Source organism: Mesoplodon mirus, assembly GCF_964341445.2.
Source record: "Mesoplodon mirus genome assembly, chromosome: 7".
Lineage (NCBI taxonomy): Eukaryota > Metazoa > Chordata > Mammalia > Artiodactyla > Ziphiidae > Mesoplodon > Mesoplodon mirus.
Genome location: NC_138983.1, coordinates 57,096,234 through 57,117,599, shown reverse-complemented (window position 1 = coordinate 57,117,599; position 21,366 = coordinate 57,096,234). Strand labels below are relative to the sequence as shown.

The 21,366-nt window shown below is 35.7% G+C and overlaps 1 protein-coding gene across 3 annotated transcripts in view; it reads right to left on the bottom strand.

The window, feature by feature from the left end:
• The window catches only part of FCHSD2 (FCH and double SH3 domains 2), a 316,260-nt gene that overhangs the window by 260,551 nt on the left and 34,343 nt on the right, over positions 1-21,366 (bottom strand). For all 3 annotated transcript variants that reach the window (XM_082626729.1, XM_082626728.1, XM_082626727.1), the window contains exon 3: positions 11,840-11,885. In XM_082626729.1, the coding sequence (XP_082482855.1) occupies positions 11,840-11,885 (46 nt within the window). The remainder of the gene's footprint in view (positions 1-11,839; positions 11,886-21,366) is intronic.

Here is a 21,366-nt window from a genome sequence, read left to right as displayed (position 1 = left end):
CCAGAAAGCGAAGCTATGATCAGGGTTGAAGTCAGAAGCACATTAGACTGTAGGTTAAAAAGAAGACAATGGGAGGAGGATTCTGGAAAAATGATGGAGTAGGAAGCACCAGGAATCAGTCTCCCTACCTACACAACAACTGCTCTGGTAGAATCTATCTGCTGTAACTATTTTGGAACTCTGAAGACCTTGAAGGTTAGCAACTTCCAGTGGAAGATGTGGATGGGTAAACTGCAGAGTTTTTTCCAGTCAATTTCAATTCTTCACACAGTAGCATCTATCCATCCTTTACTCCTGGCACATGGCAGGCAGCTCAGCTTGTGTTACATGTTCCTGAAGCACCTTGCACATAACTTGCAAGAACCAGGATGGGCAAAAAAGACACTGTACTCTAAATATCAGTGATCTCTGTTCTGACTGCTGATTGCCACTTCTGATCATAGAGATGCAGACAAAGAGGCAGGCAGCCACTCTTGTTTAAGTAACCTACCCCATCCCCCACTGCTGAAAGCACCTCCACCTCCAGATGAAGTGATTTTGAGGGAATTTAAAGGACTAGCACCCTTTTCCCTCCTGTCATTTTTCACTTTTTCCCTTTAAGGAGCCAGACACTAAAGACTAGAAAATTCAAAAATTACTACATATAAAGGGAAAATTAGAAAGTGACCATGCATGTACAGAGAAAGGCTCAGAAAAAACCTGAGAAGGACTTAAGTTTATACCTCAGGCTGATACTTGGCACAGAGACAAACTATAACAATCAAAAAGCAAAAACAACAGAAAACACCAAACCCTTCCGAAAGGGGAGAATCTGATTTCCAGAGTTACCACATTATTAGATTCAAATATCTAGCATTCAACAACAACAACAAAAAAGATCACAGGGGGCTTCCCTGGTGGCACAGTGGTTGAGAGTCTGCCTGACGATGCAGGGGACATGGGTTCGTGCCCTGGTCCAGGAAGATCCCACATGCCGCGGAGCGGCTGGGCCTGTGAGCCATGGCCGCTGAGCCTGCGCATCCGGAGCCTGTGCTCCGCAACGGGAGAGGCCACAACAGTGAGAGGCCCGCGTACCGCAAAAAAAAAAAAAAAAAAAAAAAAAGATCACAGGGCATACAAAGATACAAGAAAGTATGGCTCATTCAGAGGAAAAAAAATAAATCAACTGACACTGTCCCTGAAAAAGAACTTATGGCAGACAAACTACACAAAGACTTTAAGGATGCTCAAAGAACTATAGGAAGATGTGGAGAAAGTCAAGAAAACAATATGTGAACAAAATGGAAATATCAATAAAGAAATGGAAAAATCTAAAAAAGAAACCAAACAATTTTTATAGCTGTAAAGTGCAATAACTGAAATGAAAATTTCACTGAAGGGATTCAATGGCAAATTTGGGCAGGCAGAAGAATCAGTGAACTTGAAGACAGGACAATGAAAACTGTCAGGTCTGAGGACGAGAAAGAAAAAAGGATTGAACAAAAGCAAACAGAGCCTAAGGAAAGTGTGTGATACTATCAAGCAGACTAATTATGCATTGTAGGAATCCCAGAAGGAGAAGAGAGAAAAGGGCAGAGAGAATATTTGAAGAAATAACGCCTGACAAAAGAAATAAAAGCAAAAACAAATAGGACCTAATTAAACATAATAGCTTCTGCACAGCAAAGGAAACCACGTACAAAACAAAAAGACAACCTACTGAATGGGAAAAAATATTTCCAAATGATGCAACTGATGAGTGGTTAACATCCAAAATATAAAAACAGCTCACAGGGCTTCCCTGGTGGCACAGTGGTTGAGAGTCCACCTGCCGATACAGGGGACACGGGTTCGTGCCCCGGTCCGGGAAGATCCCACATGCCTCGGAGCGGCTGGGCCCGTGAGCCATGGCTGCTGAGCCTGCGCATCCAGAGCCTGTGCTCCGCAACGGGAGAGGCCACAACAGTGAGAGGCCCGCGTACCGCAAAAAAAAAAAAAAAAAAAAAAAGCTCACATAACTCAATATCAAAAAAACAAACAACCCAATCAAAAAATGAGCAAAAGACTTGAACAGACATTTTTCCTAAGCAGACATACAAATAGCTAACAGGCACATGAAAAAATGCTCAACATTGCTAACTATTAGAGAAATGCAAATCAAAAACACAATGAGGTATCGCCTCACACCTGTTAGAATGGCTATCATTAAAAGTCTACAAATAACAAATGTTGGAGAGAATGTGGAGAAATGAGAGCCCTTCTACACTGTTGGTGGGAATGTAAATTGCTGCAGCCACTATGGAAAACAGTATGGAGGTTCCTTAAAGAACTAAAAATAGAACTACCACATGATCCAACAATTCCACTCTTGGGTCTGTATCAGGAAAAAAGGAAAACACTAATTCGAAAAGATACATGCATCCCAGTGTTCATAGCAGCACTATTTACAACAGCCATGATGACATGGAAGCAACCCAAGTGCCCATCAACAGACAACTGGGTTAAGAAGATGTGAGATACACACACACACACACAGTGGAATATTAACTCAGCCATAAAAAAGAATGAAATACTGCCATTTGCAGCAATGTGGACATAACTAAAGAATATAATGCTTAGTGAAATTTGTCTTAGAGAAAGACACATACTATATGATATCAATTATATGTAGAATCTAAAAAATAATAGAAATAGATGTATATGCAAAACAGAAAGACTCACAGATATAGAAAACAAACTTGTGGTTACCAAAGGGAAGAGGAAAGGAAGGAGGAACAAATTAGGGGTATGAAATTAACAGATACAAACTACTATACATAAAATAGAGAAGCAACAATGATTTACTGTACAGCACAGGGAATTATACCTAATATCTTGTAATAACCTATAATGGAATATAATATGCAAAACACTGAATCACTATGTTGTATGTATACCTGAAACTAATACAATATTGTAAATCAACTGTACTTCAACAAAAAAAAATAAAAAATAAATTTTAAAAAGTATATTTTGCATATAATTCCTCAATTATATATGGGAGCAGAGCCAAATAACAAGCAAGATAATAAAACTAAATATAACAAAGTTTCAAAAAAGAAGACAAAACTAGCAAATCTACATGCCCAAGAATACTAACATTTACTCAAATCCACCAGTGCTTCTTCCAACAGTTTTTAAAACTTTAAAAATCAAACTATGTATATCAAGTATTTTGAGGAAAAAAATCAGACTGCTTTTCTCCCAAAATTTATTTCTAACCATTGGTGCAAGCTAAGGAGCTCAAAAATAAAATAAAATAATTTAAAAACATAAGTATCAACATGAACACAGAAAACAACCCTCAACTTTCTCTCAAGATAGTTATCCTTATTGTTTTACAGGACAAGACAGGCAAAATAGAAAACTCCAAGTATACAGTCCACCATTTCAAATAATTTTACCAATGCTTCTTTAATAGCAATGGCCAGAAAGCTAGGTGTACACAGCTAAAATAAGTTACATTTTAAACTTTTATGCTGATGAAATTTACCAAAAAAGAACTCTGCCACATATACACAACACTAACTTCTTGGGTAGTATTCCTAACTCTTCATAAATTTATTTCTTAAAAGAATAAAAATAGCAAAAAGTTGCACTTGAGGTGGGACTCTGGTGATAACCACAGGCTTTTTGACAGGGTGCCTGTGTTTGCTCTGTGTTTGTCCTCAGACAAGGAGCCACCCTTAAAGTCCACAATCTTTTCCTGCTCTTTCTCTCCAGCCACAGTAACCTTTTGTATCCTTCCTTCACTAGCAGCATTCTGCCAAGGACAACAGTAAGTATATTAATACACAGAACTTGCCTTTAGCAATCTCAGTTTGAGTACTGCAAATGATTTTACCAATACCTCAGTGGTTAGCTAACTACAGTCAAAAGCCAGACTAAATTTTACACTAATACTTAATGTTGTTTAGTGACTCATATGGCTTCTGTGTTTTCAGAGATTCATTTGCTCTGTCTGTATAAATAGATATGCAATACATCTATTATTTTTGAATAATACATCTATTATCTATTATTTTTGGAATTTCACAAACCATTAATAAACATTAATACATAAAATATTAATACTCTTGTAGGAAACGGAAAGTACCAAGAAACTTGAAAAAGTTCAGGGCTCAAATCCCTTCAAGTGTAAATAGGGATACATAGTATTATTTTCTTTCTTTCTTCTAACATCTCCCTAAAAATGTATTACAAGTTTAGTGTGCATGTACTTGAGGTACTATTCTTCAAGTTGCTGTCATCTGATCAATCCCACTTAAATTCTTTTCCTTTATGATATTTTTTTTATTGGGACAGCTCATCTGTATGATCTCTAAATCTCACAAATAATACTCAACCTTTTTGGCCCATCAATTCTTTGTGTAGAGGATGACAACATATACCACAAGTAATAATTCTATAAAGGTCATTCTTTTCAGTTGACTATAATGCCACATCAGTGGCTTTCAGGAGAAAGAATTTTTAACTTATTTTTTAAAATTTTTTATTATTTAATTTTATTATTATGTTTTTGGCCGTGCTGTGCGTCTTATGGGATTTTAGTTCCCCAACCAGGAATCGAACCCAGGCACTCGGCAGTGAAAGTGTAGAGTCCTAACCACTGAACCGCCATGGAATTCCCTGAAGAGAAAGAATTTAATATATTTAATTGGAAGACAATATACAACCATAGAATATAAGTCCTGTAAGTGCTAGAACTTTTTTTTCTTCTTTTTTGGACAGTACTATATCCACAGTACCTAGAAGAGTGCTCAAAATATTTTCTCAACACATGAAACGTGGTATATCTTAAAATAAACTAATTTTAAAATAATACTTTTATAAAAAAATTAAGTGGAGTAAGTCCTGCTAGAGTATAGATTCTATTCATCTTATGGTCTAACTAAGGAAATATCAATATTCACACGATTAAGCTCCTGACAGAGATGAACCAAAATATTAAAATACTTAAAAGAATATTAAATATTAATATTAGATACCAAAAAGAAACCAAAACACAACTACTATTTTTTTTAAAGACTTTTAAAATTGGTAAAATTGATAGAGGAAATTAAAAATTCAAAGCAGCTGTTCACATTAATTGTGATTCCATTTCGTTTAAAGCTATTTAAATAGTCTTGACTATTTAGATGATGTACCAACAACAAATAATAGCCAAAACTATGGAACGTCCCAAAAAGGAAGCTTATACTAGTGTCATTATCAAACATTATCCATTAGACAGTTGGTAACATAAATGTTTCACATACTTTCAATTTAACAACTAGCAGACTCTCTGAAGGAAATTCCCACAATAATGACAAATGTTCTGATTTTCAGTTGATTTTTAAATGTGTATAAATGTAAGTTAAGAATATACAGGCTTTGACATTTTAAAAACTTTAATACCTTAAACTAAAATGTATAAGTTAAAATTAAACCAAATTCTCAAATGTTTAATTTTTCTTTAATTATGCCTCGCCAAATACTTTTAATGTAACGAATCTTCATTTTTTTTAGAGCACCAGCAAAACGTGATATAGCAAAAAAACAATAAAACAGAAATGGCTCGAGATAATTTTGAAAACTGATAAATGATAAAAATCTAGTATCACTGTTAAAGATTCAATCAGGCTTGAAAATGGCAATATCGGTGATATGTTCTAATCTATCAGACTCGCCAAAACAAACCATAAAATCTTATTAGGTCCAACATCACCTATGTAGTATTTTTGCTAAAAATTTAACCTAGATCTAATCATGAAGAAAAAACCTGGACAATTCGACAAAACTTCCTACAAGACAAGTGACCAGATGAGTAAAATAGGTGGGAGAAATTAAACGGTGCAAATTTCCAGTTACAAAATAAATGAGTCATGGGCATGAAATGTACAGTTGGGGAATACAGTCAATAATAATGTAATTTTTTTAAAAAGAGAAATGACCAGATTTTTCAAAAAGTCAATGTCATGAAAAACAAAAAAGGTGAAAGAAATATTCTAAATAAAATCAAGAGACACCAAACTCAATGTGTAAACCTTAACTGGATCTTGGAAAAACAGCTATAAAAGACATTTTGGGAATAAATGAGGAAATGTGAATACAAACTACATATTAAATGATATTATAGAATTATTATTCATTATCTTGGATATGATAATGACATTAGTTACTTTGGAAAATGATCTTGTTCTCAGAAGATGCAAAGTAAAGTAAGTGGATGAAAAGTCTCATGATAGCTATAACTTACTTTCAAACTGTCCAGCTTAGAAAAAAAGTGTAGCTACATAATGTAAATGGGGCAAAATGTTAATAATTGGTTAATATAGAGGAAACTGACCATTCTTCAGTATATTATTCTGTCAACTTTTCCACAGATTTGAAGTTTTTTTCAAATAAAAAGTTAGAGGAAATGTCATTAGGGCAAAATTTCTCTTCACATTTCAATTCAATTCAGTAAAAATTACAAAATCTAAAGCTGGCTAACATATGGAAATTTCACTTTGTAAACCTCTATGGCTTAAGGTAATAACTGTTATTGATTCTTATTATAGATACATTCTAGATAACTTGGGTTATAAAGAAAATTTACATAAAGTTGATCCTATTGCATGAATTTCTAGTACAAAATCTGAGCTGTGGTTGTAAGCTTTTACAAAGGCTTTTAAAGACAGCTTGGGCTTCCGTGGTGGCGCAGTGGTTAAGAATCTGCCTGCCAATGCAGGGGACAAGGGTTCGAGCCCTGGTCTGGGAAGATCCCACATGCCACGGAGCAACTAAGCCCATGCACCACAACTACTAAGCCTGCGCTCTAGAGCCCGCAAGCCACAACTACTGAGCCCATGTGCTGCAGCTACTGAAGCCCACTCATCTAGAGCCTGTGCTCCTCAACAAGAGAAGCCACCGCAGTGAGAAGGCCGTGCACCACAATGAAGAGTATCCCCCGCTCACCACAACTAGAGAAAGCCTGCGCACAGCAATAAAGACCCAACGCAGCCAAAAAAAAAAAAGACAGCTGAAAAAAAACCTGGCGTAATAAAAAGGTTAAGTAGTTACCCTAATGAAACAGTAAACGTTCTCGTACTGGCAGAGTTTTTACAGTGCTTTTCCAAATGGAAGAAGGTCCTGCAACTACCTTACCTTATACCCTTTCCCAGAAAAATGGGACTTGGATTATCTAATATTATATGCAAAAGTTCCCATAATTAATTCATCACTCCCTTTCTAATATGGAAATCCATTATCTAGCAAAGCTAGGTTACAACAATTTGCAAAAAAAAAAGGAAAACTATCACAATAAGAACACAAAGGACCATCTTTATACGTGTAAACATAGATTGGGAACTATTTTCATATTTTTTATACATGTAAACATAGACTGGGAAGTCTTCATTTCTGGAGACCAGTGCATCTGGTCTCCAGAACTAGCTGAGAAGAAGGGCAGAAAGAATGGTTATCATTCTCCGTTCAAAAATGAAGGGAAAAAAAGGTCAGAGAAGTCAAGTAATCTTCCCATTATCATTAATTTGTTGTATTTCAGACTGAAAACGCCTTTCCTTGAATTAGTATCCCACTTCTTGTCCATAAATTGAAAAATATGTAGTTAGTGGCTACGGCAATAAATACAAAAAAGGCAATTAGATATCTTTTCCCATACCAAAAAAAAAGCTCAATATGGATATATTACATTATAGATATATATATACATATAAAATATTATGAATATTTTACTTTGCAACACATTCCTCAGTCTACGAAAGAAAGAAGCCATTAGGAGTATACTTTCTTTAATGCCCCCCCTGCAAGTTTCAACTTTTTTTCAAACAATGAAATCTCTACAGAGCCTGGGGGGAAAAAAGAACATATGTCATCAATTCTATTAATAAAATATATATTTTTTTAACATTTTAAGATCTCTGAAATCAGGATGCATGTAACCATTGACAACATCCCTTAACTGCTGTCAGGATACAACAGAATTTGGTGGCTTGAGGAAACAATGAACTCCTCACATTTCCAACATTTAAGTACTATATTATCATTGTCAGAAAACCTTCCATTGACACCATCTGCTAAGATCAAGAAACTTTTCTGCATGAAAACTTAAGAGAGTGGTATCAGCAAAGAGGAAAAATTCCTGGAGGAAATACTGGGAGACTCTGTCAAGAAATGCTGCTTTCTAATGCACTAAGTGGTAGAGAGGTAATACAGTGTGGAAAAACAAGGAAATTAATGGCTCTGAATCTAAAAGTTATTCAGGGGCTTCCCTGGTGGCGCAGTGGTTAAGAATCCACCTGCTAATGCAGGGAACACGGGTTTGATCCCTGATTCGGGAAGATCCCACATGCCACAGAGCAACTAAGCCCATGCGCCACAACTAAGCCCATGCACCACAACTACGGAGCCTGCGCTCTAGAGCCCATGAGCCACAACTACTGAAGCCCATAAGCCACAACTACTGAAGCCCGTGTGCCTAGAGCTCATGCTCCGCAACAAGAGAAGCCACTGCAATGAGAAGCCCATGCACTGCAACGCAGAGCAGCCCCCACTCGCCGCAACTAGAGAAAGCCCGCGCGCAGCAACAAAGACCCAACGCAGCCAAAAATAATAAATAAATAAAATAAATTAAAAAGAAAAGAAATAAATTGAAAAATTAACTGGGAAAACACTGAAAAATATCATCTAAAAGGCAAATATGACAAATAACAAGAAGAGTCAGCAAACTGGCTCTCCATAAATGTACTCAACTGTCCAAAGCAGAGAGACAAAGAAATACTTTACTTTATGAATATGAAATTTTGAAATATCTACTATTAGCTACCTTATACAGTTTGCATACATTATTATATAGAATTATATAAACACAACCAGATATAATTTACCTGACAGACATTTAAAGAAATTTTTCAAGAGTAAATCTGACTGCTTTGTAAAATATAATTCAACTGCATTGTGTGTATACATATATACACATAAATACATCTATCTATACATGTAACATATGTGTGTGTGTGTTTAACAGAAGAGATAGAAGTCTAAGTAGATCATTTAGAGTTAGAAAAGTAGCTGGGCTTCCCTGGTAGTGCAGTGGTTAAGAATCCGCCTGCCAATGCAGGGGACACGGGTTCGAGCCCTGGTCCGGAAGACCCACCTGACGCGGAGCAACTAAGCCTGTGTGCCATAACTACTGAGCCTGCGCTCTAGAGCCCTCAAGTCACAACTACCAAAGCCCTCGTGTCACAACTACTGAAGCCCGTGCGCCTAGAGCCCACGCTCCGCAACAAGAGAAGCCACCACAATGAGAAGCCCGCATACTGCAAGGAAGAGTAGCCCCCACTCACCGCAACTAATGAAGGCCCGCGCAGCAAGGAAGACCCCACGCAGCCAAGGAAGGAAGGAAGAAATAAAGAAGAAAAATAAAGTTCCCTTTAAAAAAAAAAGAAGAAAAGTAGCAAAGGCACTAAAATAGTGACAAATTATATTGGAAAGAGTAGGCTGGAAAGGAATGGCTTAAGAAGCTAATTTCTCATTTAATTAAGTAGTAATCAAGCAATAATGTCTAGAGTTGATAAATCAAGAATCAATTATGCACATTATTTAAAGATACGGAAAAGATCACCAGAAGAACCAAAACAGGATCCATTTTTAATCTTTTCTCTGAGGAAAAAGACTGGCATTACATCAGAGGACTGCTACTTTTCATACAATTTAATGTACTATTTTATATTTTTAATCATGAACCAGTCCTATTTATTTGATTATTAAAACTTAACAATATGTTACAGAAGAATGTATCATGCAAAAATTTTCACTTTGTATTAAAAAAAAGTTGTTGTTTTTTTTTTTTGGCCACGCGGCTTTTGGGATCTTAGCTCCCCGACCAGGGATCGAACCCAGGCCCTTGGCAGTGAAAGCACAGAGTCCTAACCGCTGGACCACCAGGGAATTCCCTGTATTAAATTTTAAAAGCATATGATATACTCTGATCCCAATGGAAGCATATCTATAAAGGGACTACATGAAAACACACCTGTAAACAGCATAGTAACTCCCTTTTTTTTTGTTTGTTTGTTTTTTTTGTTTGTTTGTTTTTGTTTTTACGGTACGCGGGCCTCTCACTGTTGTGGCCTCTCCCGTTGTGGAGCACAGGCTCCGGACGCGCAGGCTCAACAGCCATGGCTCACGGGCCCAGCCGCTCCGCGGCATGTGGGATCCTCCCGGACCGGGGCACGAACCCGTGTCCCCTGCATCGGCAGGCGGACTCTCAACCACTGCGCCACCAGGGAAGCCCAGTAACTCCCTATTTTAAAGGTTTATGGAGAGAATTAAACCAGATAATATATATAAAATTATCAGCAAAGTGCCTGGTACAATGTAGGGATTAAATCAATATTAGCTATCATTACTAGTATCTATTATATATGCAAAGAATAAAGGTCCAGCAGTAACGTTAGAACTAATGCTATTCATTACGTAAAGCACCTGATATATAACAAGCACTCAATAACTAACAGCTGAATTAATGAATTACTGAGTCTAAGTTTTCAAAAATAGATAATTCCTTTTCTAAGACTATAAAATAAAATAAAGGCAGACAGCTACCTGGTAAACTACAAAGAAATCAGAATAAAACTAAAATCAAGATCTAACAAAGTACAAATAAAATCATTCCCCAATTTTATTATTTATATTGATAATAACAATAGCAGCAGCAACAACACAAGTTACGCTGATGACAGGGGTTATCATGTACAGCATTTCCTGGGTGTCAATGTTTCCTTCTAGTGCTCTCCTGTATTTTTAAATTTTGTAACAAATACTACTTTTATGATTTTTTTGGGGGGGATCAATTTTAGAATTCTACTCCACATGGAAAGTAATTGCTTACAAGGGCCAAAATTTCCAAATTATGTTAAGCTGTTTTTGTATAAGGATGGATACTTATTAATTCTTACATACTCACAAAATGATATATCAACATAATTTTTCCTTGGCACATTTAGCTATCTGAGAGCAAATAAGATTCTAATTAAAATAAGTGCTTAAGGGACTTCCCCGGTGGTCCAGTGGGTAAGACTCCACGGTCCCAATGCAGGGGGCCCAGGTTCGATCCCTGGTCGGGGAACTAGACCCCTCATGCCTGCCACAACAGAGAGTTCACATGCCGTAACTAAGAAGTCTGCATGCTGCAACCAAGAAGTCCGCATGCCACAACCAAGAGTCCACATGCTGCAACTAAGAAGTGCACATGTCACAACTAAGAAGTCCGCATGCTGCAACTAAGAGCCCGCATACTGCAACAAAGATCCCGCATGCCGTAACTAAGACCCGGTGCAGAATGAATGAATGAATAAATAAATAAATAAATAAATATTTTTTAAAAAATAAAATAAATGCTTAAATTTCCCTATAAATAGCACCGTATCATCAACTGAAAGCACGCCATTCTCTATCAACAGGGACCTAATGAGAAATAAATACCTGATTGAACAAAAATAATTAACCTTTCATAAAAATGCAGAGTATGGGATATATAAGGGAGAATGAATATATATACTTGTAAAATGTATTCACCATCACTTATACTTGTAAATACTTTACAAATATTGTGACTATTAGCTTCTCCCAGAATGTTCACAACATTCTTTGTAGTAAGAAGCAAATTAGCTCTTCATTTGAAGATTCAAATGGAGTAAAAGGAGGATCAAAGTGAGAGAACCAAAAATAAGAAAAGGAGCATACAGGGATGCCAACACTTCTCTCCAACAACCATATCTGCCCTTAAGCCAAAGAAGAGGTATTCTAGGATGGGGACCTCCACTTCCAAGCTTACCTGTGCATACTCTCTTTCAATAGCAGCCTTCTTCTGACTGAATGTCCTAAAAACACAAATAAAAATTCGTTACCAAACATATAACAATAATTTTATGTAAAGTTATCAATACACCCTCACATACTGCTTGGTAAGCTGTGTTGAGGGAAGGCACAATATGTCATTCACCTTATGTGCCTAAGAATACTGCTGACACCACAGACCCTGGAGTTAAGACAATCCACATTCAAATCCTAGCTCCACCACTTACTAGCTGTATGACCTTGGTCAAGTCACTTGACTTCTCTGTGCCTCAGTTTCCTTCTTGGTAAAATGGATATAGAAATAGTATCTACCTCATAGGGATAGTGTAAAATTTAGTTAATGACAATATATAAAGTGCTCAAAATAGTGACCAGCACAGAGTAAAAGACAGATGTGTGTGTGTGTGTGTGTGTGTGTGCGTATGTGTGTTAGCTACTGTTATCACAATGGCTAGTGCATAGTAGGTAGTAAAAATGTTTCCTGAATATAAATAATATACATAGAGGGACTATAGAAAACAAGGTGAAAAATCAAAATTTGATCAGCTTCTCAACATGAAATAGTCAAATCATTTCCTTCATTCCATTCTTTTACAAGAGTCACAAAACAAAGTACAAGGCCACCACATGTTATGGTATAATAAGAGCACCCTTTCCACACATGTATTATATTTCACAGATTCTACAGTAAATACTATTCACATTTTAACATTTATGATATTGGTATTCATCTTTTAAATGATTGGCAGACAACTACTGAGCCCACGTGCCACAACTACTGAAGCCCGCGCACTTAGAGCCCGTGCTCCACCACAAGAGAAGCCACGACAATGAGAAGCCCACACACCGCAACGAAGAGTAGCCCCCAATCGCCGCAACTAGGGAAAGCCCAAACACAGCAACAAAGACCCAATGCAGCCAAAAACTAACTAAATAAATAAATGTTCCTTTAAAAATAAATAAATAAACAAATAAATAATGATTGGCAGTATTTTCTTCTATCTTAACAGTACATGAAATAACAGTGTACCTTACAAACCACAGGCAAGGCAGAGTCAATGAAATATGATAACATTAACAATTTACATTGAGTAGTCTAAGTTTAAAGACTTTTCTGTGAGGTGTCAGGTATCTGTGCTCTTAAAAGCACTTCATTAAGGCAGAGATATCACAGTAAAAAGTGAAAAATATAAAGAAAGAGCTGGAATAGAAAAAAAGTCAATAAACCAAAACTCCCCATTTTAATAATTATTTAAATTTACCAACATGACTATTCACTTCTTCTGTAAGAAATTAAAGTATTTAAAATTTTACCACATTTGTTTGGGATGGATAACTATTATTTAGCTTTAAAAAGGAAGGAATTTCTGACATATGCTACAACATGAATAAACTTTGAGGATATTACGCTGAGTGAAATAAGTCGGCCACAACAGGACAAATACTGTATGAGTCCATTTATATAAGGTACTTGGAGCAGTCAAAATCATATAGACACAAAGGAGAATTGTGGTTGCCAGGGAGTGGGAGGAGGGGATCAGAGGAGTTATTATTTAATAGATAGAGAGTTTCAGTTTTGCAAGATGCAAAGAGTTCTGAAGATGGATGGTGGTGGCAGCAAAACAAAATGAATGTACTTAATAGCACTAAATTGTACACTTAAAAATGATTAAGATAGTAAATCTTATATGTATTTTACCACAATTTAAAAAACAAGCAAAAAAAGAGTTGAGCAAGACCCTTTTCCTTATGGGGTTTGGTGCATTATAAAGCGTTTAACACAGTCCTTTAAAATACAATTCGTCTACTCTCCTTAAGAGAAAACATATAAACTATATATTATATATGCATATATGTAAAGCACACTGTATACATGCATTTGTATACTGTATTATATATATATATTTGGTGTATGTGTATATATATGTAAATTATGTGTGTCTGCATATACATATATATAATAGTAATGTAAGTTTTCTCTGGACAGTGGGATTACTGGCTTTCACTTTCTTCTTTTGCTTTCTATATTTTCTGATGTTTTAGTACGAATATACATTATGTTTGAAAAAATAAAGTCCTTATTTTAAGTAAATAAATGCACTTATAAATATATGCACAAACCTTTTTTACACCCATGTTGTTTTATTAAAATTGGGCTGAGAAATTATGACTTGTGTTACTAAATATATCTCCCCAGGCAAACAAGACTAATTAAAATGAACTTGCTTAAACTTTAATCATTAAAAATCTGAAAACTTACCTGTATTTTGAAGGAGGTGGTATTTTTAATATTTTACAAAAGATGAAAGGAAAGATTTCAGCTATTTATTTAGAACCCTTTTAACCTTAGATGTATCTCATCTTGAAATAAGAATGTTCAAGTGAAGTCTGCAAGAAAAGGGGAACTAACTCTTTTACTCTGAACATGCATATCAACTAATTTTAAAATTGTCAGTGCAATTTTTAGTTGTTGTTAAACAATTACATGTCTACTAAGTAATTTCTTCTTCTAAATAAAACAAATACAAGATCACAACTGCTCAAAATTCACATCATCAATATTAGGAAATCTATTTATTATAAACCACAGCAAGAGAACAGAGCAAAAAAATAACCTTCATATAAGATATAAAGGTATTTGTTAAAATTCAACATCAGTTTCTCTTTTAAAATATTAATGGGTGCTATAATTAAACAGATGGACAAAAACAAGTGCTGGCAAGGATGTAGAGAAATGAGAACTCTGGTAGAGTGCTTTGGGGAATGTAACACAGTACAGCTGCTTCAGAAAATAGTCTGAGAGTTCCTCAAAAGGTTTAACATAGAGTTACCATAAGACCCAGCAATTATATTCCTGGGTATATACCCATGAAAACTTAAAACATACATCTACACAAAAACCTATAAATGAATATTCATAGCAGCATTATTCATCATAGCCAAAAAGTGACAACAACCCAAATGTCCATCAACTGATGAAAGGATAAGCAAGATGTTGCTACATTCATACGATGGTATATCACTCAAAGGAACAAAGTACTGATATATGCTACAATATGGATGAAACTTGAAAACATCAGGCTAAGTGAAAGAAGCCAGACATAAAATCCCACATATTATATGATTCCATTATACAAGATGTCCAGAATAGGCAAGTCCATAAAGACAGAAAGTAGATTATCAGTTGCCAAGGTCTGAGGAGCTGAGAGATAAGTTTGCCATTATTCCAGAAGTATTTTTCTTTTATTTAGGTAAGTTGATTATAAAGTTCAAATGGAAAAATGAACACTTAAGAATTCTTATAGGGGCTTCTCTGGTGGCACAGTCATTAAGAATCTGGCTGCCAATGCAGGGAACACGGGTTCGAGTCTGGTCCAGGAAGATCCCACATGCCATGGAGCAACTGAGCCCGTGTGCCACAACTGCTGAGCCTGCGCTCTAGGGCCCGCGAGCCACAACTACTGAGCTCGTGTGCCACAACTACTGAAGCCCATGTGCCTAGAGCCCAAGCTCTGCAACAAGAGAGGCCACCAAAATGAGAGGCCCGTGCACCGCAGGGAGGAGTGGCCCCTACTTGCCGCAACCAGGGAAAGCCTGTGCACAGCAACAAAGACCCAATGCAGCCAAAGATAAATAAATAATAATATTTTTTAAAAAAGAATTGTTATAAACATTCTGAAAAAGAATAATGTTAAAAATTATCACCTACTCTCACCAGATAGTAAAAATTAAGTTTAAAAGCAACAGTAATTAAAACAGCTCAGTAATGAAGTGAGCAAACAGAGATAATGAAACATAAGTCAGAAATACACCCAAATATACCCAAATACCAAATATCAATATAATAAATAAAAATTTAGTAACTAAAAAAGATGGCATTTTGATTCAAAGGGGAAAAGATGGATTATTTAGTAAATTGCAACTTTATAGGAAGATGCAATGGTTAGTAAACAAAAAAGTTACAGAATAATATATATAGTATATTACTATCTTTTCATATAAAAATGTTTACATGTATATGCTGGATTATGATCATTATGATACTTCTCAGTTACCACAGTCCATCAGATATAAAACTGTACCATTCAAAAATGCTACTGTGGTCCCCTTAGGAATCACTGTGATAGAATTCCCTGAAATATTTAACATGAAACTGGTCTAACAATTGTTCCTTATGAAGAAAGGAATTGGTCATAGTGGTAAAAGAAAGACCTTTTACTGATTTCTTGTTTGTATTGTTCGAATCTATACCATGTGTACATGTATATATTTTTCACTGAGGTAAAATTTATGTGACATAAAATTAAGCATTTTAAAGTATATAATTCAACAGTATTTAGTGCATTTACAGTGCGTACAACCACCACCTCTCCCTACTTTCAAAACTTTTTAATCACTCCAGAAGAATACTTCATACCCATTAAGTAAGTAATCATTCTCCATTCCCACTCCCCTTACCCTTGGCAACAACTAAGCCAATTTTCTGTCTCCATAGACTTGTCTATTCTGGATATTTCATATAAAAGGAATCATGTAATATGTAATCTTTTGTGTCTGGCTTCTTTCACTTAGCATGTTTTCAAGATTCATCCAAGTTGTAGAATGTATCAATACTTTGCTCCTTTTTATGGCTGAATAATACTTCATTGCATGGATATACTACAATTCATCCATTCATCCACCAATGGACATTTGAGTTGTTTCTACATCTTCAATAGTATGAATAATGCTGCTATGAACATTCGTTTATGAATTTCTATGTAGAACTAAGTTTTAAGTTCTTTTAAATGTATATTTAAGAGTAGAAATGCTGGGTCATATGATAATTCTATGCTTAACTTTTTGAAGAACCATCCAACTATTTTTCATAACAGCTGTGCCATTTTACATTCCCACTGCATATTTTTAAAAATTTAATAGTTAAATGGAACAAACTAACCTTTCAAAATATATTCTATTACATTCAGAAGAATCCTATATGGCCACTAAAAAGAATGTGGTAATTCTGTATGTGCTGGTATAGAAAGATAGCCTCAATTAACTCATGCAACTGACTGGCTATCGTGGAAAAGACACTGTATAGGTACTGATGATATAGCACTGAATAAGACAGACATCAAATAGGACTAACAGATAGTAAATAAGTCATTATACAAATAAATATTTAATAATAAATGGGATAATTATAAGTACTATGAAGAAAGCTATAATATATTACCCAATATTTTTTAAAAGCTTCAGAAGAATATGTAAAGCAAGATCTCATTTTATCTTAAAATATTAATATATACCTCTATGTAATACAGGTATCTATATAAATTCTGTATACCTGGAAAATACATATCAGGGGGGGCCACTCAAAGAATATATCCAAATTTTTATTGTTAAAAGAAGAGGACGTGAGATTCTTTATTTTCTATTCTATGTTTTTTTTCTAATAATTATTTAATATTTCTATAATTAGAAAAAATTAAAGATAAAAAAGCACTAATTTTCAATCAACTCATATAAATTCCATATGATATAGAAAGGAATAAGAATAAATCCATGCAACAATAATAAAAATCTAATGTTCTAAATAATTTTCGTAAAATAAATCTGATCAAGCCACTTTCCTGCTAACATTTCTGAAATGGCTCTTCATCACTCCTAGAAAAAAATCTAAATTCCTTTAACATGACAGATAAGGTTACTTACTATCCAGACTTGACTGCTAGTGTGGCTTCATGTCTATAAACTCCTCCATTCACATCCTAGGCTAGAACTAAGTATAGTAAAAGGACCTAGGCTCCTGCTTTCACACTCTAGCAAACGTGGTCCTTTCTGCTTGGAATTCCTTTCCCCTATTACTTGACCTATATCTCTTATCCTTCAAAACTTTAGCTTAAACATGACCTCTCCTGAGAAATCTTCCTGAATTCCACTTGTGATTTAGACACCCTCTCTGTGGTCCTCCAGCATCTTATAATATAGCACGTGCTTCAAGTACTGTAATTGTCTGTGAATTGACTATGGAGTTCCCTGGGAGCAGTGAGTGTGCTTTGTATTTACATGTGTAGCACAGTGCCTGAAAACAGTAGTAGTTCAATAAACGTTTGCTTAATGAATGAAAGAACAGACAGAAACTCTATAATGAGGTTTCAGACTTAAATTAAGTTTCAGTTAAACAACTCAGTTATGTTAGCTCCTGGGATAGGCGGAACCAAGATCACAGTCTATATCCACACGAACCAATTAAGTCTCTTGACCTTGGTCACAGATTATATCAGTTAACACAAACATTTTGTGAGCTTTAAAAACCAAGGAAGGGAACTTCCCTGGTGGTCTGGTGGGAAGACTCCACGGGGCCGGGTTCGATCCCTGGTCAGGAACTAGATCCCGCATGGCTCGACTAAGAGCCCACTTGCCACAACTAAAAGAGTCCGCATGTTGCAACTAAGACCCAGTGCAGCCAAATAAATATATAAATATTAAAAAAAAAAGGGGGGCTTCCCTGGTGGCACAGTGGTTAAGAATCCGCCTGCCAATGAAGGGGACATGGCTTCGAGCCCTGGCCCGGGAAGATCCCACATGCCGCGGAGCAACTAAGCCCATGTGCCACAACTACTGAAGCCCACGCGCCTAGAGCCCGTGCTCTGCAACAACAGAAGCCACCGCAGTGAGAAGCCCATGCACCGAAATGAAGATTAGCCCCCGCTCCCTGCAACCAGAGAAAGCCCGCGCACAGCAAAAAAGACCCAACACAGCCAAAAATAATAAAAATAAAAAATAAATAAATTTTTTAAAAAAGAAAAGAAAAATACAAAATTAAATTTTGATAGAGGCTGGGTTACTTGAGTGTATGTATTTGTCAAAACTTAGCAATAGTATACCTAAGATTTATATTTCATTGTATATAAATTTTACCTCAAAATTAGAAACTATAAGAAATACTGAGCTCTAATGATCTGCATGCTGAATTATTTAGGGAAAAGCCTGGTAATGTGTACAATTATTTTGAAATAAATTTTAAAAATAAGGTGGATTGTTGATGGATAGAAGATGGGTAAATGCATAGATAAGTGACAAAGCGAGTACACTGTACAGTACAATATTAACAGTAGAATTTAGGTTTGGGTGATGGGTGTTTACTGTAAAATTCTTTCAACCTTATTGTATGTTTGAAATTTTCATTAAAAAGTCACAAAAATATTTAGAAAATTAATGAAAGAAAAATAAAAAAACAACCAAGGAAGGTATAAAGGTGTGTAATAAAGGTTTAGCCTTGCCCAAAGATAGGTCTGGCCTTTGCCCTTGGCTTTGGGAGGTAATCTCTAAACCTTTGGAATGTCATGCCTGATAAGAGTGTTTTTGTTTACCTGGGACCCTTAGGCCATGCCAGATAGAAAATGCTAACAACAATGTGATTTATTGGGGGGTGGGGCGCATGTGGTATCAGCTCAACTTCTGAAGGAGCTGGAGACCAAGGTCAGCCACATGGGCAGTCAATCTATCTAACTGACCAAATACACCTCTTCCCTTGGCTAATTTTAAAATATATCCTTTCACTATAATAAACCATAATTTTAAGTAAACTTTCAGGGAGTTCTTCTAGCAAATTATCAAATCCAAGGTTAGTCTTGGGGACCACGATCTTGCAAGTCATGTCAGAAGTGAGGGTGGTCTTGGAGGCCTCCAAACTTGCAGTTGGTATCTAGAGTGACAGTTGTCTTGGGAACTCCCTAACTCTGTAATTCATCACCAGGATAAGCAGAACACCAAAGAACATTCAAATTATTAATGGTGGTAGTGGAGATGGGATATCAAACCCATAATGATGAATATTAAAAACAAACACACCCACCAGAATGGCTAAAATCAAAAATACTGATCATTATAAACATCAGTGAGGGTACAGAGCAATGAAACTCTAACATGTAGTCCATGGGAATGTAAAATGGTACAACCACTTGGGGAAAAAAATCTGGTATTTCTTATGTAACTAAACATACATCTATCTTGACATAAATTCTAATACTAGGCATTTACCAAGAGAAATGATAAAAAATCTCCACAAAAACACTTGACAAAAATATTCATAGTACTTTTATTCATAAATAGCCCAAAACAGGAAACGGTCCCAGTGCCCGCCAGTGGGATAATAGATCAACAAACAGTGACATATTCTTACAGTGGAATAAAACTCAGCAATAAAAACAAATGAACTACAAGACGACCACCACATTTTTACTACTCTGAGTTCGCTAACCTCTTATTTTACAAATGACACTGTTTAAAAATAACTAATATCAGAATATAAAAAATAATCTGTTAGCACGGATAGCAAACAGGGCTAAGGGTACTAGTACTTATATTATCAGGACACTGACAACTCTTTCATAAGGAAACCTTTATAATTTTGCCCTGGAATACAACAGCTGTTTTTAGAGGTGTTATTAACACAAATATGGCAATAGCATTAATGATGACATGAGAATACCAAAAAAAAAAAAAAATTTTAAACAAGGCAAGTAGAACAAACAACTGAAGCTATACAAGTCTGACAGAGAGAAAATTACTTGGCTCCTAATAAAAAATATTAATTCACCAACAACATTCTTTGAGTATCTTTTGAATTTCAGGTATTCTACTAAATATGCACTGGGAATATAAAAATGAATGAGGCATGGACTCTGCTCTCAAGGGATTCACTAGCATAAGGTATAATCAAATGATGCCAAGACGCACAAATGCTACAGGCATAGAATGAAAAGTAGAAAGTGTTCATTCTTATTTCTTATTAATTAGGTAACCTTGGGCAAGTTAATTTTCCTTACCATGTTTCAGTTTCCTATCAATTAAATAAGAATAAAAAGAACATCTACCTCATAGAATTATGAGTACATATTGATAATAAAGCACTTAGAACAGCCTTGGCACATAGTAAATACTAGAAAAGTATTTGTTAGCTAAGTGAAAATATCACATCTACAGTTTATAACTATGGAATTTAATCCAGTTAAAATATTTTGACTAACTGAATATGTAAAGCACTAACAAAAAATTATATTTTAAGTACTTCTGGTATTAGATAACAGAGCAAAGTCAGAATCTCCCTTCTCTCAGAAATTACCCAAAAGCAACAAACAGAATAAAAAACATAAATGCAAACATGATCTCCAATAAAACTAGGAAACATAAGAAATGTAAGTGGGAGAGAAGCCTAAGGAGAGACAATTAAATTGGAGAAGGAGGGTAATATAAGGCATGAGGTTCCAAAACTCAAAGGGGTGGGGGGGAGTACATTTCTTCAACTGCAGCTTTCTGAGGTATAAAATTTAAACCACATTCACAACAACGAAAACAGGGGACAGGGCTTCCCTGGTGGCGCAGTGGTTGAGAGTCCACCTGCCGATGCACGGGATGTGGGTTCATGACCCGGTCCGGGAAGATCCCACATGCCACGGAGCGGCTGGGCCTGTGAGCCATGGCCGCTGAGCCTGTGCGTCCAGAGCCTGTGCTCCG